Source organism: Mustela putorius, unplaced genomic scaffold, assembly GCF_011764305.1.
Source record: "Mustela putorius furo isolate JIRA1106 unplaced genomic scaffold, ASM1176430v1.1 tig00537284_pilon_pilon_pilon, whole genome shotgun sequence".
NCBI classification, from domain to species: Eukaryota; Metazoa; Chordata; class Mammalia; order Carnivora; family Mustelidae; genus Mustela; species Mustela putorius.
The window spans coordinates 2,466,360-2,488,866 of record NW_025422422.1 but is presented as its reverse complement, the minus strand read 5'-3'; the positions used below and the strand labels follow the sequence as shown (position 1 = coordinate 2,488,866).

The 22,507-nt window shown below is 45.4% G+C and overlaps 1 protein-coding gene across 2 annotated transcripts; it reads right to left on the bottom strand.

Moving 5' to 3' along the window:
• Window positions 1-375: 375 nt before the first annotated feature.
• MATN3 (matrilin 3) lies at window positions 376-22,110 on the bottom strand. Of its 2 annotated transcripts, XM_004745861.3 has the most exons (8): window positions 21,878-22,110; window positions 16,278-16,844; window positions 13,245-13,370; window positions 12,360-12,485; window positions 10,923-11,048; window positions 7,285-7,410; window positions 3,573-3,683; window positions 376-1,321 (listed from the first exon to the last, which is right to left on the bottom strand). In XM_004745861.3, exons 1-8 carry the CDS (start codon window positions 22,059-22,061, stop codon window positions 1,266-1,268), a joined length of 1,422 nt encoding a protein of 473 aa, XP_004745918.1. In that variant the 5' UTR covers window positions 22,062-22,110; the 3' UTR covers window positions 376-1,265. The 2 variants fall into 2 exon arrangements, with proteins under 2 accessions (XP_004745918.1, XP_044929752.1); XM_045073817.1 differs by lacking the exon at window positions 13,245-13,370.
• Window positions 22,111-22,507: the final 397 nt, after the last annotated feature.

The window sequence follows — 22,507 nt, the reverse complement described above, 5'->3', positions numbered from 1 at the left end:
ATATACACTGCCTTGATATATTTATTTTTTGTTTCTTCCTTTTGAAGGTTCTCTTTAGATTTTTTACTGATTTTAGGTTTACATTTGTAAGTTATATTTACATTTCAAGTGCTTATATTTTTATACTTCATTATTTTATTCAAATTTAGATAATTTTGTTTTATTCCCCCTCCCATAACATTCTTGATAAAAGCCTATTTAACCTGAACTTACATTTTTAACCTTAAAAGTATGAGATAAATTATAGGAAGAGTTACAACATTGAGTCCTTTGACCAGAAATCGTCATATATTCAATACTTGTTAGTTCAGTTTAAGGAAATATGTTAATAGATGAAATTGATATGGGTCACCAAAAAAAGTCATGACAATAATATATAAAGATAGTAACTTTATTACACTAAAGACAATACAAACAGAAAAAATGAGTAGTCACAATTTAAAGGACGGTTTTCTCCTAAGAGCTATAAGCTTTCAAGCGGAAAAATAAAATACATATACTAAATATGTAAGTGAAGAAAAGTTAAGCTTAAACTTTAAAATGGCGACATTGGGTTTGTTGTTAACTTGTTAGATCAATATTTATAAGTATATAATTTTCTTGATTGGATCCTAAAGTGAAACTGTAAAGATAATGTAGGATTTTTTACCAAAACTTGGTAAGAAGTTATAACACTTAATTCAAAACTAAAGTCTTTAGTTATGTGTTTCTTACAATATTTCATGTAGTGTTCCCTTGATCTTGATATGTGTGTTATAATCCCCTGATCACAGCTTCAGTGATATTCCAGCAAAAAGTGAGCAAAAAACAAAGCATTAAAGAAACAGTTCTAAATTATATTTACCTCAATTATATGAACTTTTTTTATGTGTAAATACTTGTATAATTTACACTCTCAATAATAAAACTGGTTTATACTACAAATACTATCAAGAGAAAATAGATCAAAAGTTCCCATTTTAAGAATGGTTATCTTACTAATATAAACATTTAAAAATTAAATGGCTCAATTGGTAAATAAAGAAATACCAAACTTTTCATTCTATTCCCTATGAATCATTTCACAGTCATAGCTTAGAAACACTAAAGTTTGCTCTTAAGGATGTGAACGTTTATGTCCTACTGATTCTCCAGAAGATCCTCATACTACTTATCAGTAATATTAAAGCATTTGCAATGGCAAATTATTAGCAGGAACATTGAAGTATGCAAAAATATTAAATAGACCAAGCTCTCCGTAGATCCAGGTGAAAAATCTGAGTAATTCAACGATGTATTTGTCCATATGCATCTGCTTGCAACTTGCCCAAAATATCATCGAGTGACTAGTTGTTAAGGCCAACGCCTTTTATTTTTAGACATCAGAAAACATAAACACACTTTCAAACACTTCAATACAAGATAAAAGAAAATAAGTACATTCTATAGTAAATAAAGAAAAAGTGAAATTATTTTCTCATCAAATCCTTAATCTAAAACTCAGGAATTCTATTCTTTAGAGAGCATGTTATAAAGCAGTGGTCTTCAGAGATGATGATACAGAGCATCTGTCTTCAAACATTTTTGCTCTTGTCCCCTAAAGTAATTTTGACAAATAAGAGATATCTGTGCATATTTAAATTATTTGAAAATTTTCATCGTAAGATTTTGTTACAAAATATGCCATTTCTGCCATATCATAAGTATTGAGGGTTTTTAAGATAAAATCTAGGGACACCTGGGTGGCTCAGTTGGTTAAGCACCTGACTCTGTTCCCGCTTGGGTTATGATGGCATGGGCCCTGAGATCAAGCGCTGTGTTGGGCTCTGCACTCAGCAGGGAGGCTGCTTCCCCTCTCCATTTTCCTCTTCCCCACCCCACCACTCATGCTATCCCTCCCCGCACCCTTCCTCGCTCTGAAATAAATAAATCTTTTTTTTTATTTAACTAAAAAATAAAATAAAATCTAAATTAGTCTTTCAAATGTACCCCATATATAAACACCATACAAATGGACACCTACTATCCATCTTTAAAAATCAAATATTTAAAAATAAAGGAATTTGTATTTCCTTTCCACTTTCTCCACAGAATTTTATTCTACTTTAAATCTTGAAAATCTTTTCTTGATCCCTGAGACTTCTCTGAGGTAAATTTATACAAACAACAAGCATATATACATTTATATTGAAACTACCTTTAAATTAATATTCTTTGACCATAAGGTCCCCAGTTCTTTTAATCATCTGGGTTGAATTATCATTACAACTATTATGAGCACATAATTGATCAAACAAATAAATTATAAGTTTTGACATAAAATTACTAAAAATAAAAGGCAAACTTTCACTGGAAAAATGTCTTTTAGTGAGGGCACCTGGGTGGCTCAGTGGGTTAAGCCGCTGCCTTCGGCTCAGGTCATGATCTCAGGGTCCTAGGATCGAGTCCCGCATCGGGCTCTCTGCTCGGCGGGCAGCCTGCTTCCCTGTCTCTCTCTCTGCCTGCCTCTCTGTCTACTGTGATCTTTCTCTGTCAAATAAATAAATAAAATCTTAAAAAAAAAAGTCTTTTAGTGAAAGAAATTGGGGGAGTTCATGAAATCTTGATGAAAAAACAGTTGAACTATCCCTTTGTTTGGCTTTCCGGAGATTTTACCCTTCCAAGAAATTCACCCTACCAGACTCAGGTTAGATAAAGTGTGCCTTCCTTTTGTAGAGTTAGAAGAATGACAATGCAAAGTGAGAGATGGGAACAGAGAATGTCGGCTGACCCCCTGGAGCATTTTTGTTAGGCCAATTTAAGGATTTGAAAATGGATTTTTGTAAAACTTTCTGTGCTCCCCCCCTTACCCCTATCACAATTTGAACACCACGCCTCTAAGATACCTAGAGACAGTGTTGTTAACTTGAGCTAAGAAAAAGTACTCTTCCTGACTTACTCCTTTAGTTAAAGAACTGATTTTGGGGGTGCCTGGGTGGCTCAGTCGGTTAAGCGGCTGCCTTCGGCTCAGGTCATGATTCCAAGGTCCTGGGATCAAGTCCCACATCCAGCTCAAGGCTCAATGGGGAGTCTGCTTCTCCCTCTCCCTCTCCCTGCCTACTTGTGCTCTCTCTGTCAAATAAATAAATAAATAATCTTTAAAAAAAAAAAACTGATTTTGAAAGTTTCTTGGATGGGACTGTGCTACATTTTGAAATCTGCTTTTGACCAACTGGCTAGCCTATGTAAAGTATGTGTCATCTGAGCCATCTCCTCACTAATCAGCTACCTCCTGTACATCTACAGATTCTGAACTAAGAAAGCCCATATGAAGGAATCATAGCATAAGAGCTCCACCTGTTAATAACACAGCATAAGCTGCTATGGAAAAAGCACTAGAGAAAGAAATAGGCAGCTTTTTGCATGTAAATGTTGAATGGGCAAAACAGTCTATTAAAACATTTTAAAAGAACTCAAAAAATAAACACTGTATTGCTTTTGCGCATCTTAAAACATAATGAATAGGGCCCTTATCCTCCGGAATGTCCTAAAATGTTTGGCTCAGTTGTACTACCTAGGGTGGCTTAAAGCAGAAACCTTTCCAGAAAGGATATGTTTGGCATTCAGTCTCTGCAGATATGAGCTGACCCTCTCCTGGAAGGCCAGGGTGGCTTCGCACCCACAAGCATCTTCTGTAGAGACGAGTCTTCGAGCTTCTTCAATGGCTGATGACGACAGTACACAAAATGTTATAGCTAATCAGAAACCGTAGAAATCAGGAAATCTGTAATTCAGTCCTTCCATTTTTAAGACTTAACTAAATGCATTTTCAAGGAGGTAAGAGGATATAAGAGCACACAGAAAGAGGAGGAAACACTCTGAAATATTAATGTCACAGAAGGAACTGAATTAGATATTGGGAAACGTTTACAGTCATCAATCCTAGGTATTGACTATGTGAGAGTTCCTTATATTCTCTCTACTTCTGTGAGTGTTGGAAACTTTCTGTGATACAAAGTAAATTTTTAAAAAGTTGACATAGGGGGGAGCCAAGAATGCAGACCTAAGGTAATTAATCTTATTATGGTACTGTGTCCCTATTAAGAAATGAAAATAAGGAAAAGAATTCTCTCTTTGGCCAAAATATTTCAAGAATTAAAAGTAGATAATTCCTGATTTCTTATACAGACTATTATTCTATTGAATGGTCTGAATGGAGAGTTCTAATTCTTACCCATAAATACTTTGGAAGTAAAAATTAGGTTTGTATCAGCAGTTAAGCAAAGAACCTGGGAGAATGATAATGCTAACTCCTAGTTCTTTCTAAAATGCAGTGAGGCAGCTCTCCCTACTATCATAGCGCCTAAAGTTGCCTAACAGAAATAAGAGTAACTTCCCATGTATAATCTTCCATTGTCATCTGAGGACAGAGAACGGTCTTTTGCTCCTATGTTTTCTCCCACATTCTACAAAGATAGGATATAGAACAAAGATGACCATAAATTCATTTGATCAAATAAAATCTATCTACCTGACCAAATCCTGTTGTCTTTTGGGACAGCCAGCCCAAATCAGTCAGTCATTCGGTAAGCCAGAAAGTATCTACTGAAATTAAGTACATCCCCATCATCCCTGTACAGAGCATATAATTGACACTCATGATGCTTTTCCAGTGCTTCTTGCCTGATAAACTGTAAGTTCTGTGAAGACAATGGCTCAGCGGGGTAGTCTAATTAAAACACTCACAGAAAATTTTAAAATTGGGATGTGGCACAATTGTAAGTTGGGAGATGAACCCATTCACAATACCATCAAAAAGAATAAAAATTTAGGATTAAAATTAACAAATGATGTGCAAGACTTGTACACTACAAACTACAAAACATTTGTATGTCCCCAGTTCCTTCCTCAAGACTTGAAAGAGTACTAGATCTAGAAGAGCAGCTCCATGAATGCTTGCTGAGCAAAGAAGTGAGTGGTTAGGCCAATGCGGTCAGGACGTAATCCAACATAAATGCGGCTGGAATCCCCATCTTCCAAGAGAAGAAAAATGCCCCAAGACTGAGTTCTCTGAGGATTGAACCCCTAGATAGGGTAGCCTAGATATTAGTACCCTGATACATTCAAGTCCTAAAAGCAAGCTCTTCCCTACTATCCTCACCCTCCCCAAGAAGAGGTTCCATACTTCACTTCAAGTGAAGAAATATCTACTAGTAACTGTCAGGTGCTATGGAAGTTGCCAGAAATATAGACAACATCGACCGCCCCCAGGGTTTGGAGGTTACTGTCTCCGGGAGCATAAACACACACGCCTCAAACTCTGACCAAGTCTGAAATAGGAAAGCCATCCTCATTCGTCTCCTGGCCTGTTCCCCACATCTGTTTTATCACCAAATCCTGTTCATTCTGCCTCCGGAAGGTGTCTGGAATCAGCCTGCTTTCCTCACCACTGTCCCCCTCCTCACCCACCCTGGGACCACTGCAACAGTCTCCGACTGCCCCCCCCATCCCGACTGCCGCCCCCCACCCCGGCCCAGCTCGTCAGCCCCTCAGACCCACACAGCAGCCAGGGGGACTTGTGAAAATGTAAACAGAATCATGTCGCCCCATTCCTCAAAACTCTCCGGTGACTTCCCATCTTCTATAAAACCAAATATAAACTCCTTGCTCTTGCCCCAGAAGATCAGCATGACTCAGCCCCTGCATCCCTCTTCAAAGCGACACCACACTTCCCTGGCTGGTGGTGGTTGCCACAGGCGCTGGCAACCAGGCAGGTCCCTCCCTCTGCCCCCTCCCCCCTCCTCTCCTCTCCCATTCCCTCTGCTCCCCCTAAAGTCCTTGGCATCGCTCTCCCTTCTTCCTCCAGCTCCCCAATTCCAACCTAAATACCACTGATCCTCAGGTCTCAGGTGTTACTTCCTCAGAGAGCCCCTCCCAACCTGAAGGAGGTCCCCCAACCCTCATGGGCTCAGGACCCTGTTCTTTTCTCACAGCTCTTCTTTATAAATAGCTCTTTCCTTGTCTTTCCCCCTTAGACTGTTACCAAAGACCATACATGTTCTGTTCACGATTATACACCCAGTGCCCAGAAAATTGTAGGCGCTCTGCTGACCGAAGGGTTGATGGAACAGTTGAAGGAACAAGTCACTCCAGCACAAGGTGTCCTGGGCTGAAAGAGGACTGAGCTCATCAGAAGGAAAAGGGAAGCTCTGGTAGAGGGGGTAAAATTGAACTAGACCTGTTCAATTAATTATGTTCATTGAATTCATTCATTCATTCAATTTAATTAATTCAACTAATTCATGTTCTTTAGTTATAGAAACAAACATACCAACACAACTGTGTAGTATTTGTTTCAAACAAAGCAATTTAGAGAACACTTAGGCAAGTGATGAAGCATAATAAAAATAAACACTCATAAAGCTACCATACAACTTAAGAACTAAAATATCATGAATACTGTTGCAGAGACATCATTTAAGTAAAAATAGAAGCACTAGAAGATATTTGCCACACATAAAACAACAAAGAATTTATATCCGGAAATGCACAGGGTTCCATTGTATCAGTAAGAAAAATATAATAAACCCAAGAGAAAAGTAAGGGCATAGGTAGCATTTCCCAATTAAAAAAAAAAAAAACAAAACAAACAAACAAAAAAAAACTCCAATGACTAATAAATACAGGAAGTAGCCAGGAAATGAAAAAATAAAGACCGTAGGGAAACACTTTTTTTGCCTCCTCTAGAATGGCAAAAATTTAATCCAACAAAACCAAATATTGGCAAGGATGTGGTTCTTGGATTTTGGCAAGCGGTAGTGGTGAGGGAAGGGGGTCCCAGCGAAGGGGGGACACGGGCAGGGCGCGTTCCTAGCATAGCCAGGTGTGCACACGGTGGAGCCCAGGACCTGGAAGCAGGGAGCCCCGGGGCAAAGGGAGTGACAGGGTGAAAAGGAGAGGGGACCCCCGGGGCGGGGAAAGAAGGGGATGGGGGCAGAGCTCCAGGCTGGGATGATAAAGTTCTGCGGATGGGGAGTGGGACCGAACTAGACGCTTCGAAACGGTGAAAGCGGGAAATCGGCCGTCAGGTGTATCTTACCATCCATGAACGACAATCCCACTTAGGAAGAGACTGTAAGCAGAAAGGAAGAGGAAGGAATCCTAGGGGTTAGAACGGCTGGCGGCGACACCTGCTTCATTGGGAAGACAGCTGGGAGCCTCCGGGGGCCTCGGACCCCTCGGGACGGCGCTCCGGCCTTAGACAGGAAAGCTGCCTCCTAGAAGACGAGCCTCGCAAACCCAACAGGTGGCAGGGACAGTCCGTACCTGCGCACGTCCTCCGGTCTTCGTTCAGGGTGTAGCCGGGGAAACAATCGCAGTGATAGGCCGCGGGCCCGTCGTCCACGCACAGGTGCTGGCAGCCGTGCGAGCCCCCAGCACACTCGCTGCGAACTAGCCGGGCGCGGGGCGGGAGAGAAAATAGTCCCAGGTCACAGCGCGGAAGGAGACCCAGCTTTCCGGCAGAGAAAAGCCCCGGCGCAGTCACAGCAGGGGCTGAGAATGAAGCCGTCCGCGGCCGGCGACAGCGCGGCCGGCGACAGCGCGGCCGGCGACAGCGCGCCCACCTGCCAGGCGAACGCCCTGCCGTCCCTTCCCCCGCCTCACATCCCTGCGCTCCCACCTTGGACTCCTCCCCGCTTGCCTTCTCAGTTCTCGCAGGTACAGGGGGTGCCTCCTCTCCTCTAACTGCCCGCAGTGCTGGGGCTGGCCCGAGTCCTGATTACATTCTGGAACTTAACCTTCGTCCTCTCTGGATGCTTCCAAGTGCCTCCCACATCTCTAGCCACACAGGGACCATCTTCACCATCACCAGAAACAATGCATTAGGGACCCACTGGCACAGGGAGCTAACTCAGACGCTGCACATAAAGGGGGTGTTGTGCGGGCTAAGGGCTGCCCTTGAAAGGGTGCAAAGCAGGACAGAAGACTCCAGCCGGCACACCCATGCACACAGAGGTAGTGACAACAGTGATGACAGTGAGGGGAGGTGTCGGTTTGGAGAGTGGAGCACTTATTATCTGTCCCAGAAATCTATCACAAGGAGGAAGACGGCTGGCCCAAATCTGAGTGGAGAGCAGGGGGCTATGCTCGGGGGCGCCTGGGTGGCTCAGTGGGTTAAGCCTCTGCCTTCAGCTCAGGTCATGATCTCAGGGTCCAGGGATCCATCCCTGCATCAGGCTCTCTGCTCAGCGGGGAACCTGCTTCCCCCTCTCTCTCTGCCTGCCTCTCTGTCTACTTGTGATCTCTGTCATATAAATAAATAAAATCTTTAAAAAAAAAAAAAAGTGCCATGCTCAGCTCATTCCACATTTAGAGGGGCCCAGGATAAGTGAAAACAGCAGGTCTGTTTAAACTAAAGGAGTTTAATAAACCCAGAAATTCTTCCCGGGAGACACAAGTTCTTCCTCTGTCATTCCAGGGACCAACCAAGTTTGTTTGCTTGTTTGCTTGTCCCTCCACACTTGGGAAACTTCCACTATTGCCTATGAAAGAGCTTTGAGTGAAAGGCAAGTCTCTCCATAGTGTATTGTAGAGTATCTTTTTAACTCTAACACTGATAGTCCCCTTCATTACTCCAGACTTTTCCAGCACAATGCCGGATAGTCGGGGGTGCCTCAGTGGCTTAGTGGGTTGAGTGTCAACTGTTGGTTTTGGCTCAAGTCATGCTCTCAGGGTCATGGGATCCAGCCCTGCAGGGGGCTCTGCACTCAGCGCGGAGTCTGCTTGAGATTCTCCCTCTCTTCCTCTCCCTCCCCCTCTGTCCCTGTCCCTGCACAGGTGCATGCTCGCTCACTCTCTCTCTAAAATTTAAAAAAAAAAAAAGGCAGAACAGTAGACTGTTTCACTCTTCCCTTCATCCCAGCCTAAAGCTGCCCTATAGATAACAACGGCCATGCCTCCACCCCCGGCCCTGCTCTAGGGCTCCATATTTAATCTACAAGCCTTGTGGTACTGCCCAGCAGGGGGAAAAGCAGGCCACTAGTGGGGATGTGACCCATGTTATGTACCCCAGTTCAGAACAGTAGCTGTTATTACTTTAAAATGTATAAACACTGCTCTGCACTGGGCTCCATAGATATATTTCTTCCTAACCCTTTAACTTTCCACCATCTAGTCTTGCCCTGTACTGTACAGCCACAAAACATGATAGCTTGGCATGCGATCTCATGCGTAACCCCAGAGCAAGTGCCGAGGTTCCAATCCTCGCTCTGTGACTCACTAGTTGTGTGACCATGGGCAAGTTACTTAACCTGTCTGGGCCTCAGCTTCCTCATACAGGGGCTATGAGCAATAATAAAGGTGTGACTGAGCTGCCTAGAACCATGTATGGCATCCAGTAGGCACTGAAGAAATGGGGTACTGTGACCTCGGAGCATGGCCTGGAATAGTGTGCCGTAACTAAACATTATCTTGGATTTTTTTTTTAATAAAATGTTCCATTTATTCCATAATATTTGTTAGGGGTTTTTTTTAATATTTTATTTATGTATTTGACAGAGAGAGACACAGGGGTAGAGAGGGAACACAAGCAGGGGCAGTGGGAGAGGGAGAGGCAGGCTTTCCTGCTGAGCAGGGAGCCAATGTGGGGCTCAATCCCAGGACCCTGGGATCATGACCTGAGCCGAAGGCAGACCCCCAATGACTGAGCCACCCAGGTGCTCCAATATCTGTTAGTTTAAATGTAAATTTTAGTGTCCTTTTTCAAGGTCTTCGATGACCCTGGCTGCTTAAGCTACCAAGTGGGGTACCTGTAACCAATTTGAGAAGCGCAGCCATGTGGCCTCTCCACCCCAACTGACTTGGTCCTACCCCCGGAGCAAACCAACACAAGCCATTCCCCTTGGCCATCCAGCTCTGCAGTCCTCTGTCTAAACCTCCACCACCCTCGAGGCCCACCTGCTGCCCACATGGTCTGCACCCTTCCCCAGACAGCCTGCCTCCCGGGCTTCCACAGCCCTACGTTACTGTCCATCCCTCTCCCTGCCTAGTCTGCTTCCCCAAGGTGTTGGTTCTCTTTGCACCCAGCCTGTAAATTGCCCAGGGGCAGAAAATGTGCTTCTTTACATCCCCACAGGGCTTTGCACAGTCCTGGGAGCAAAATAGGTGCTCAGTCCTCTTTAAATTCTTTTTTTTTTTTTAAGGGCATTGGTCATGTGCCATTTCCCTTAGTCTCTCTCGAAAAGGTCACATAATATCTCTCCTCAAGGGACAGGAGCATATACATAAAAATCTAATAAAATGGCCAAAATTAAACACAGCCTTGAGAGGCAGGAATTTCTCTCAGAAGTGTTTTTACATTATAAATGTCACCCTGCTCTGCCAGTGAATTTAAATCAAATTAATGAGGATTTGCCAAGACATAAGGCTCAGACTCACAGAAGACTGATCATCTAGAAACCGTCAGGGAACAACTGACTTCACATTTACTGGAAGATCTGTGTGGGTCTAATTCAGTCATTGACAAAGTCTCCTTTACTAAAACGATCCAGCTTTAAGATTAACGCTACAGAAAAGTTCCAGGGCAAGTTTTAATTGGAAAAAGATCAGTTCAGCCTATCACACCAAATAGTTACTGTTTTCAACTGACTTCCTCTGAAGTTCCCATTTGCTTCACAAGTCCCCAGTGTACAGAGCTATAACATTTTCCTGGATACGGATCCTACATTCAGTTAGCTTTTCTCATATCCCTCACGCCCTACCCATTTCTGAAGTGAGATATATTTGCAAAATCAAGTGAGCTCACTGCCGTCTGAGCAATGCGTGCCTTGGTCTATAAGCAGGATAGAAGGTGTAGAGTCTGATTCGTTAAGTATCTTTAAGAGTCTCTTGCTGTGTCCATTGCAAGTTGGTTTCACTGCCATAGATAGAGCCAGCTGGGAAAGAATTTGTTGAGTGGACCTTACCTGAACACGTTTTGTTGTCAGCATTCAGAGTATAACCCTCGTAGCATTCACAGTGATGGGACCGATCTCTGTCATTTACACAAATGTGCTGGCAGCCATGTGTACCAAAGGCACATTGGTCTTGAGCTACCAAAGAAAATTCCAGGAGAAAAGCAATTAAAAGTGGAAAAGTCTTTTATTACCCATATATAGAAATCTTCTTACCTGTGGCTAGAAATATATAAGAGGCAAACCTATTGGAAACCTTCCACAGCCATCCGAACTATGGGCTGATACCAGAAGTTAGCGGTGTTTAGCGAAATCCTACACACAGTCCTTATTCTTCCTTTTTCCCAGCTGCTTTTTCAAAATCATCCAGACTGAGTTTTTAGGACCTAAGTATCTCATAAATACTAAATAAATAAATAATTCCTAAAGCATTCCTCTTAGGTTTATTGTATTTACACTGCATCAGGGGTGTACCAACGATTGTGTGGCTAATTCCACTAGATTCAGAAAGACGCCAAATTTGAGTGGGAAGGAACTGTAATTCAGCCCTCCCTGTTCTAAGTGAAGAAGCTGAATCTAGAGGAGACCAGCCGACTCAGAGCAGCATCAGAACTCAGGACCCAAACTGTCACTCAATGCACTTTTCTATACATGGACGTGGTAATTTTTTTTTGTCTTTAAACTTTTCATTTTGAAATCACTGCAGGCATACGGAAGAGTTCCAGAAACAGCACAGAAAGTTCTGTACTTCTCCCTATTTTCCTGAGCGTTAACGTCCCATATAACCATAGCACAATTATCAAAACCAGGAAATTAGCGCTAACACAACGCTATTAACTAATCCACAGATCTTAGTAAAATGTTGCCATTTGTTCTAGCACTAACGCCCTTTTTCCGGTCCAGGACCCAATCCAGGGTCCACATTGTACTTCACTGTAACATGTCCTTAGTCCTCTCTTCTCTGGGACACTTCCTCCATCTTTGCCTTTCATGACCTTGACAGCTTTGAAAATCACTGGAAAATTACTTTGTAGAATATCTCTCAGTTTGGGTTTGTTTGAAGTTTCCTCCTGAGGCTAAATATTTAAAGAAGACAACAGAAGCACTACTGTGCCCTCAGGACATCGTGTGAGGAGAGGCATGATGTCACTGCAGGTCACGACTAGTGGGGTTCCCTCTGGTCACCTGGTTGAAGGGGTGTCTGCCAGGTCTCTCTACTAGGAAGGAACTGTTTATACCGTTGTAGTTAATAAGTGTCTTGTGGAGCATTCTTCGATTTTAACTTACTACACTGTGTTTAGCATTTGGAAAGCACTGCCAGGGCTGGCTACAATGCCCAAGAGAGAAAAACCAACCAAGTGCCGGGTCAGTGTGCCTTACCCCTTCAACACCAGCTGGGGGGGGAATGCAGACGGGGAGGTAGCAAAAAGAAAGCCCCCCTCCACTTACCCGAACAAGTCTTCCTGTCTTGGTTCAGGGTGTAACCTTCGTAGCACTCACAGTGGTAAGAGCCAGTTCTGTCGTTCACACAGATGTGTTCACAACCGTGAGTGTTCAGAGCACACTTATCGATAGCTGCCAAAAGACCATCAGGACAAATGGAAACACAGGAAAACGTGGTAAATTAATTACAGGTCACCACCACAGGTACACACACACACACACACATACAGGTATTAAAATGGGAGGTGGCCTAGTGCAACAGAAAGGCCACAGGACAGGAGGTTGGGAACTGATTTCTGTGCTGGCTCTTTCACTCACAGACCCCATGACATGGGTAAGTCATCTTCCTTCCCTGGGTCTCAAGTTCATCATCTATAAAATGAGTAGGTTGAATTAAATGATCTCTAAGTTTCCTTCCTCTCAAGACTTTTTTTGAGGATTTAAAAAAAAAAAAATGGACGTAGATCCCATCTTTACTTACTTTATGTGAGTAGTCATATACCAGATGAGTAAGAACCTCTCTAAACTTTCTTCTGTGTCTAAATTCAGCAAGCAGCTCTGGTCTCAGAGACAAAGGAGCAGCTTGTACTTAATTAAGTAAAATCCAGGAATAGTTCCAAAATCCTCAAAAAGACTGAGAGTTCTGGCTCCCTTCCTGACTAACCCATTTCCCTACTAACCCTTTTCTTGAAAACTAATTATAAGTACTATAAAGATGCTGATTCATGTATTACCTCACTTTTCTCCAACAATTTTAGAGGAAAAACATTGATAAGCAACCATGAACCAACCAAAAGACAGTTAAGAGAAAAGCATAAGGCCAGTCCCAAACCTGGAGGGCAGGTGTCTAGCTGAGCCCCAGTCAGGCAAGCTCCCCGAAGCGGGCCTCACCTGAACATGTCTTCTGATCGGCGTTCAAGGAGTAGCCTTGGCTGCACTCACAGTGGTGCTTGCCTTCCCCATCACTGACACACACATGCTGGCACTGGTGTGTGCCAAGCAAACACGGGTCCAGAGCTGCCCACCGGAAGTAGACAATCATTAGTATCAACACATAAGAAATGTTCCAGATACTTCCTTCCTTGTCAAAAAGACATCACCCTCTGGTTCCTTTTCAATGAGAGCTCGTCATAAAAAACTGGCCCTCTGTCTTCTGTCTCTGGCTTCTTGGAAGCACCACTCTTACATGAATGATGCTGCTAATTTAAAATTACAGATTTTGTTTCAGCTTTCTTAAAGAGAAAGGAAATTCTGAATTTGGAGCCGAAGGCAAACACTCACGTGGTCACACAACTTGATGTTTTATTCAATGTCTCCACCTAGCCCAGGAAAAAGAATTTACTTCAGTGCACTTCTGGAAAATCTATGAGATCATTGTCCTGCTGGAGCCAGAATCTGCTTTCCAAGGGCTCTACAGTGTCTGTCAAAACGAATTCACACACAGGCATGTCCCTCCGCCTGGAACTCAGTGGGGCGGCAGTACGTACTTGAACATGCAAACAGTGGAGGGCAAGGCAGGTAACCGCCTTCCGAATGAGCAGCAGGGGTGTGGGAGCCTAAACATACAGGTGTGAAACTTCAGGGCCTCAAGTATCTGCAAGGAGCGTGGACTCACAAGCTCCATGCAAGCAGGTAAAAAGAAAAGGAAGATTACGTCAGCGAAGCCGCAGCCTCACCTTTTCACTCCTGGAGGTGTTTGTATCTCGTTGGATTTTTTTTTTCCTAGTAACATGTTTTGAAAGAAGAATCAATGAATTTAGTCATTTCTGAGAAAACCCAGGAGGCCTGTTGGAGGAGGCTGGCACCCCTGGGCAGGTAACCCAGCCTCGACTGCTTTGGCAACAGGTCAAGGTTAATATTTTCCCAAGAAGAGCCTTTTCATGGAATGATCTTTCCAACCCGTTGACTACAACAAGCTACCCCTCAGTCCCTTTTCATAGAGAGGACGTTTTTTCCCCCAGAACAAGCAGTTCTTTTGTACCAGAAGGAAAAGATTGCCACTCACCACTTGCTACTTTATGGCCTTCAAGCCCAACCCCAGGTGCTAGCTTTGAGACCCAACTCTGCCACAGACCAGCGTCTTTATGGAAAAGCTCTCACCCACAAGCACAGGGGGTTTTCCTGGGAGAAAGAAAGCCATGTTCTTTTGAGAAACCAAGGAATGCCAAGAACAGCTTGTGAAGGCCCAGTATCCTGGGACAGGAAAGACGAGGGGCCACCAGCCAGGTCTGGCCGAGTTGAGGCCAAACTTGGCTCTAGACCAAGACTTCATCTTCCATTTCCTGACAAACTGGGGTGATTGCTGAGTTCCACATTAATTTCAATATAAAGCCTCCTTGAAATTTGCAACTGTAATTACTAATTCATGTCTCATCACCATCTCCAGACTACTGCTTAATAATATGGAGGGAATATTTTATCCATGCATCATCAGTGCATCAGATTAATTAATGCATATCAAGTAAAGAGATGGGGCATAGGTTACACAGCGTAGGTATCTACATTTTAAAATTCACCTGAACTAGAAATTTGCCCACACTTGTTTGGGTAATTCCACAGAAGGCTTTGAAAGACTGTATCTCTAAATGATAAATAAAAAATAATAGTAATAATAAAGCATGAATATGGGTAGATACAAAGACAAAACATAGATGGATACAAAGGAAAAAAGGAACTTGGGTGCCTGGGTGGCTCAGTCAGTTAAGTGTCTGCCTTCAGCTCAGGTCATGATCCAGGGTCCTGGGATCAAGTTCTACATCAGGCTCTCTGCCTAGCAGGGAGTCTGCTTCTCCCTCTGCCCCTCCCCACTGCTTGTGCTCACTCGCTCTCGCTCTCTCTCTCAAATAAATAAATAAAATCTTTTTTAAAAAGAAAAAACAAACCTAAAAATAAAGTATGCGTCTCACACATTCATAATTCTAATCAGTGGCTAAGATTAAAGCCCCGCCTTGACTGGATTCATATTCATGGATTTGACTGATTCCTGCTAAAAATTCCAATTAAATTAGCACGCTCGGGCGCCTGGGTGGCTCAGTTGGATGATCGACTGCCTTCGGCTCAGGTCGTGATCCCGGACTTTGAGGATCGAGTCCCGCATCGGGCTCCCAGCTCCTTGGGGAGTCTGCTTCTCCCTCTTGTATACCTTCTCCTCTCTCGTGCTCTCTCTCACTCGTTCTCTCTCAAATAAATAAATAAAATCTTACAAAAAAAAATTAGCATGCTCATATTCAAACTGCATCCTAAAGGAAAAAAGAAAGAAGGACTGTAACAAAAAATCCAAGATTTTTTAAAAAAATCTGCTTCTCGCTATCTCCCAAGTGAACTGAAATCTCAACCCTTCCCCCAACCCCCGCTCCTAATCCTGTCCCTCCACAAAGAATAATCGGAGGAAGAACAGAATCTGAAAACTAGAGGATGCAGAAAATAAGCAAAACCCTAACTGCCAGTTACGCCGGAAAGCCGGGGGATCCTTCCACGGGCGGACAGATGCTGCTCGCCGTCTTCGGCAGGAAAACAGGCAGAGTTCTGTTAAAGCCGGAGGTGGTAAAGCTAAAGAAAATATCGGGAGAAGATGGAGTTGTGGGCAGAGGGGAGAAAAGAGGAGTCTTGAGTTTTTTTATTTTTATTTTTTTCTGACCCCATCAGGGAACAGCAGGATCATTTATCCTGGATATTTCTAGACCTTCACATTTCTAATGCAAACACGAAGATTTTTATGAGCAAACCAAGTTATATATAAAGCAACTCTATATTCCTAAACCAACAAGGTGTGTTTAAGCTGGTAAAAAACTGAAGAAAAGCACTGCTTATATTTTAGTTTTCCATAAAGTTTCTACCAAAAAATTAAAAAAAAAAAAAAAAAGAATAAATCTTCTTTCTTGGGAGACACAATATCTGAATATTCTAGTTGGGAGCAAGACTTACCGCAAAAGGTTTCCTGGAATCTAGAGGAGAGTTTCTCAATGACCCCGTAGGTCTCCACATAGAAAACGTGCTCGTCCAGGGGCTCGCTGGCAATCATCTTGAGGGACTCCATGTCTGCCCGGTCCACGCCCACCGCGTAGAGCTCAATACCAGATGCCCGGGCCCGAGCCGCCACCTCATTCACCTGGTCCTGGGGCCTCCCATCTGTCACGATGATGGCCACCTTAGGGATGTTGGAAGTGGGCCCCCGAGCTCCTGCCTCCACCGTGAAGGCCTCATCCATTGCTGTCTGGATAGCCAGGCCGGACATGGTGCCTGTAGACAGGGGTGTGATCCGGGCCACAGCCTGTTTCAAGGACTGTTTATCTGAGTGGGTCTGGAGATGGAACTCAATCTTCACGGTGCTAGCATAGTTCACCACTGCCACCCGTGTATCTGCCGCCCCAATGTCCAGAGTGTCAATTATCTGGGAGACAAAGGTCTTCACCTTGGTGAACTCCAGGGGCCGCACACTGCGGGAACTATCGATGATGAACACCAAATCCAAGGGCCTGCTCCTGCAAACACCTGCGAAGAAGGGTGTGGAGGACGGGTACAGCTGAGCAATGACGTCATCCCAGCCGGAAATGGGGCGGTCCTCATACCCGAAGAGCCCTGCGGTTGGAGGCCCTACTGTCTGCTACCTTTCGCCAAGACCATCATCCTCCCTTAAGATGCTAAAAGCACCAGGTGCCTGGGTGGCTCAGTAGGTTAAAGCCTCTGCCTTTGGCTCAGGTCATGATCCCAGGATCCTGGGATCGAGGCCCGCATCGGGCTCTCTGCTCAGCGGGGAGCCTGCTTCCTCCTCTCCTCTCTCTGCCTGCCTCTCTGTCTACTTGTGATCTCTGTCAAATAAATAAATAAATCTTAAAAAAAAAAAAAAAAGATGCTAAAAGCACCAAGGTCCTTCCAAATTCCCTAATGAGGATTCACACAGAGGGGAGAAGTTTCTCCAATAGGCTGGCTAAGGCTGGCTGAACCCCAAACTTCCCCCTAGAACCTCATTCCTCTGCTTCAGCATTGCTCCCAAGGTTCTGCTGGCCTCCCAGGAATGAATGGTTTCCAGACCTTTCTTGGGCACCTCAGCCATGGCACAATGGGACAGTGGCCTTGAATAGCCTCGCTGCCCTGTCCAATCCTCATACACCTCAAGCAATGGCAGACTTCAAGGCAAACACACTGGTGCTTTTCTGGAAGCTTCCTTCTTCTACTCCCCCACCAATGAGACAAAAACTGCCCCCAGAGTAGCCCTAAGTGCCCCCTCCTTCCCATCATTCATCAGGTTTAGTGAACTCTGGGGCCCCGTGAGCCTGAGATACTTAACCGTGAGAAGAGGAATGACAATCTGATCCATGTCGGTTGTGCTTCCAATTCTGCGTGTCTGGTTTTCAGGAGCAGAGATGTCCACTTGTGTCTCCCCTCTGCCCCCACCAAACTCTTGTAGTCACCCCTTTCATTTTTTCATTCACCAAATTCTTTTGGGGGACCTACCATATTTTAGCCCCGGGGCTACAAAAGCAAAGAAGCTTGTATCTTTCCTCCTCTAAAGTTCCAAGCATCAGGACCCCTGGAAGGCGCTGTAGGTTAAGGCTCTGACTCTTGGTTTCGGCTCAGTTTATGGTATCAGGGGTAAGATCAAGCCCCATGCTGGCTCCCTGCCCACCGCATAGTCTGCTTGAGATTCTCTCTCCCTTTCCCTCTGTCCCTCCCTCTCTTTCTTTCTCTCTCTCTCTCTAAAATAAATAAGTGAATCTTAAAAAAAAAAAAAAAAAAAAAAACAAGCTCCTTGTAACACCACCACACATCTTTGGAGCACCTGGGTGACTCAGTCGGTTAAGGGTCTACCTTCATGATCCTGGGGTCCTGGGATGGAGCTCTGCATCAGGCTCCCTGCTGGGTGGAGCCTGATTTTTCCCTCTCCCTCTGTCCCTACTCCCAGCTCACGCCCTCTCTCTCACACTCAAAGAAAAAAAAAAATTTTTTTTTTAAGATTTTACTGATTTATTTCAGAGGGAAAGAGCAAGAGTGTGAGCAAGGGGGAGGGGCAGAAGGAGGAAAAGCAGACTCCCCACTGAGCAGGGGGCCCAACATGAGGCTCCATCCTAGGACCCCAGGATCATGACCTGAGCCAACGGCAGATGCTTAACCAACTGAGCCACCCAGATGCCCCTAAATAAAATCTTAAAAAAAAAAAAAAAATCACACACATCTTCATTTTCATTTGTTCTTTCTTCCTTTTCCCCCAATCTTGTCCTAAACTCTCTCTCCTAGCCACCAAAATCAAGTCCAAAAGAGAGGAAAGCCAGTTACTAAACATCTTTTTCAAGTCATTCTTCCTCCTCTACACACACACGCACACACAACTCGTCATACACACCAAGTCCTAAATGGAAATGTAACTGATGCTTGGGCATGAAGCATCAACCAGGGTTCTTTCTTTTCCTGACAGGGGGCTGGAAGGTAACACTAGTGTAAGAAGGCAATTTACTCGGTGACTAAGGGAAAAAGATGGTTTCAAAACAAACTCCTACACGAGACAGTTTGTGACCAAAAAAGCCCTATCTGGAACAGGAATGATGCCTCTAGAGAGTTTTCTTCTAAAAACAGAAAACTATCCTCTGGTTTTATCCTGCTTCCTGGACGTATTCAATTAGGAAAATAAATCATACTTTACTTTCAATAATGTTATAGAGATCTTAGGGCACAAAAGAAACAATCCTGTGAAGTCAGAGGTGCAGAAGTTGCTTTTATACCCATTTTACAGGTGAGAAGCCTGAGGTTTGGAAGGTGGGTGAGCCAGAAAACAGCAGGTCATGGATAGGACTCCAGGTTTCCTGACTCCCAACCTAAAGGGGCTTTTCACTGAATGGCTGCCTCTCTCTGAAACCATATTTTCCACCACACACACACACACAGACACACAAAATCAACATTATATCATGTACCTAGTAAACATCCTGCTTGTTGATTTTGAGCTACTGCCCTGAAGTATGCTATATGTCATGTATTTAGTTAAGTCAAAAGGAATTAAATCTTAAAAAAAAAAAAAAAAAACCCTCCCAAATCTCATTTCATCCCTTGATTACCATGTATCAGGAGCAAGGAAGAAGAATCCTATTGAAAATCCTTCCCGGACATGGATGTAGGTACTTGTACATAATTAGAATAAAAGGAAAAATACGTGTCGATATGAGACCTAGATTTGACAACCCAAATACCCAAATCTTGTCCTGACTCATGTCAAGGTTATGTTCTTACAGTATATGTGCATGATTCCTTCCTTCTCACATGGAATCCTTTATGGAGGCTACAGGGGGTGTCGTGGGCAGAATAAAGCTCCCTTGCCCCCCAAAATATCCATCTCCTAATTCCTGGAACCTGGACGTATGTTACTCTACATGGCAAGAAGAAGGAGGAGGAGGAGGAGAAGACTTGGCAGATGGATTAAGTTAATGACCCTGAGATGGGGATTTTATCCTGAATTTTAGGGGTGGGTCCTAAATTTTAATTACAGAGGCCCCTAAAAGTAAAAAAAGAGAGAGGCAGGAGAGGAGATCACCGTGATGAGATGTGAGAAGGACCCAAACTTCTTTCAGTGACTTTGAAAATGGGGAAAAAGCCATGAGTCAAGGAGTGAAGGTAACCTCTTCATGCTGAACTAGGCAAAGATAGTTTCCCCTAGATCCTTCCCAAAGGAACACAGCCCTACTGACACAATTTTAGACATCTGAGACTAGTGTTGGACTTCTGGTCTATAGCACTCTTAGATAATATATGTGTATTATTTTTAAGTCACTGAGTTTGTGGTAATTTGTTACAGCAGCAATAGAAAACTAATACAGGGGCTCAACTCAGATGACGGGAAATTCCTTGAGCATCTGGTTACTTCTTGATTTGGACTCCCTCTGCAACGTCACTGTTTTGGAATCTCACTCCCCTATACTAGAAAGCAGCGCTTTGATTCTCAGAAAGCAAGAAAGTGAGAATCTAAACTTCCTTAAAGATTTCCAAACTTAAAATTATGCTGATTTTTTTTATAGTTCTGCTAGAAATAAAAGCCTATAGGAAAGCATAGCCATTTCTGGTTGCAGAAAAGGGAGGGTGTTTGGGAAAGGGTGAAATGTAATGTTTATTGAAGGATTATCATTCAAGATCAGCTTGGATCCAAGTAATGCGGGGGAACTCGAACACCCCTTAAGGAATCCCTCCTCCCTCTCCCAGTCTCATCCCCAAGGGAGATGGGTCAAGACCAGAGGCAAGGTTACCTTTTAGAAGAAAGGCACCACCACCCCAGCCTGGAGCAAAGCAGGCTACCCCCTAAATTTAACCCTTGTGAATCCTGGTACTCCCTGGCTCAAAGACAATGCTTTCACCATTTCAAATCCAGCCCCTTGGGGCTGACACAGGAAGGAAACCTTTGTACTCTTTCTCAACATTATCCAGAAAGATGCAGAAGGGGATAGACAAAGCAAATCAACCTGAGGCATGAATGAGACTGGAGACCCAGAAAATGGTTTGGTGCAGCCTCTCCTCTTCAGCAAGACTGAAACTGGACATTTTCGTAATGAAGATAAAATTTTATGTAAACCCATTTTAAGAGCTTGGTAGGATATAGCTGCAGAAAGATCCTTGTGTGGGATTTTGGAGCCCTGAGTTCTGTTCTGAGCCCTGACAGATTTGCTGGGTCATTTGGTAAGCCTCAATTTACATGCTTTCAGGGATTGTGACGGGTGGTCTTCCAGCTCTGCTACTCTAGGAACCTCTGCCCCCGGAACTAACTACTGACCAAAAAGGCAATGGAAAATTGTTTGCCAAAGACTCAGTGTCTTGGGTGTTTGAGGATCTAAGAGAGTACAGGTTGGGACTGAGACCCAGTCAGTTCAAGCAGAACACCTGGTCAGCGGCAGAAGACGTGGAGACCAGGATGGTTACAAGAGAGGTCGTTGGCCATCCAGCTGCCCCCTCTGGTCTCCTTTTTGGCTTCCCACCCCCACTCCCTGGTGTGAATTCCAGTCCAAATTCTGGTCCACATCCTAGACTGGACTGAGACAGCTTGAAGGGTGTATCCAGGAGACGGAGGGTCACCCTGATCTGGGGCTATAGGTGAAGTGATTTCCAGACACTAAAGGCAGAATCTCAGGAAGGGTTCGTTCAGCAGCACAGAGGTAGGGGTTGGCACAGAGGCGGGGAGGTCGTCTGTGTCCCCGGCCGCCCCAACCTCCAGGCCCAAATTGCAGAGGGAAGAGGCTGGAGTTTGAGCTTCAGGCGACCCAAATTCGAGTCCCGACTATGAGTGACTTTGGACATCCCACTCCCTTGCCTGGACCCGTCTCCCCACAGGTCTCATCGGGGAGGAGATTCTTTCTCCTGCACCGCAGTCTGGCTCAGGCTGGGACGCAGGGAACACTTGGCGGCTGCACGGGGCTTCTCCTGTTGGATGCCCCGCTTCCCCTGCCACCCATCCCTCCCGCCCGGTCCTCCCCACCTCCCTCCTGCCGGCTGTCCCTCCCCGGTGCCCGCTCGCGTCCCTCCCAGGCGGGGGTCCCACTCCCCCCGCGTACCTGCGCCTCGGGCCCCGCCGGGCTGGCCGGAGACAGGGCGGCGCCCGGGACTGCCCCCTGGGCCCCGCGTGCCCAGCCTCCGCAAACCCGGGCGGGCCAGGGGGCCGGGGGCGGCGGGGGTCGGCGGCAGCAGCAGCAGCAGCGGCCAGAGCAGCAGGAGCAGTCCCGAGAGGTGGCGCGGCATGGCGGGCTCCGCGCTTCTGCAGGTGTCGTCGTCGAAGGTTCGCTCGCTCCAGCAGCCAAGAGCCTGGGCCCCGCGCCGAGGCGGCCAATTTAAAGGTCCCGCCGCCCCGCGCCCCGCCCACCCGTGGCCCCGCCCCCGCGCCCCGCCCACCGCTGGAGCGCGGGTGGAGCCGCCGGGCTCCGCGCCCGGGACCCGCGGGATCCTGTCCGCGCATTCCGGCGGCAGAAACGGAATGTCTGGGGCAGGCCGGCGGCGGCGCGGTGCCCGAAGTCCGGCGCGCGGAGGCCCCCGCCGGGTCTCGTCTGGGTGGGCAAGGCCGGGCGCCTCCTGGCCGCGCTCCGCCTCTCCCGGGACTTGCGCTCAGGCCTGCGAACCCGCGGCCCAGTCCGCCCGCCCTGCGCTCTCCCGCTGCCCCAGCAGGCCTGACCCCCGGCCCCAGCCGAGGG

What these genes read in the sequence shown, in the direction of transcription:
- MATN3 (XM_004745861.3), bottom strand. Translation starts at nt 22,061, where the DNA reads ATGCCGCGCCACCTCTCGGGACTGCTCCTGCTGCTCTGGCCGCTGCTG. An exon ending in CGATCAGAAGACATGTTCAG is followed by an intron (nt 12,486 to 13,244) that starts GTGAGGCCCGCT and finishes GTCTTTTGGCAG; the next exon opens with CTATCGATAAGTGTGCTCTG. An exon ending in GCAGAGACTGAATGCCAAAC is followed by an intron (nt 1,322 to 3,572) that starts ATATCCTTTCTG and finishes ACAACTAGTCAC; the next exon opens with TCGATGATATTTTGGGCAAG.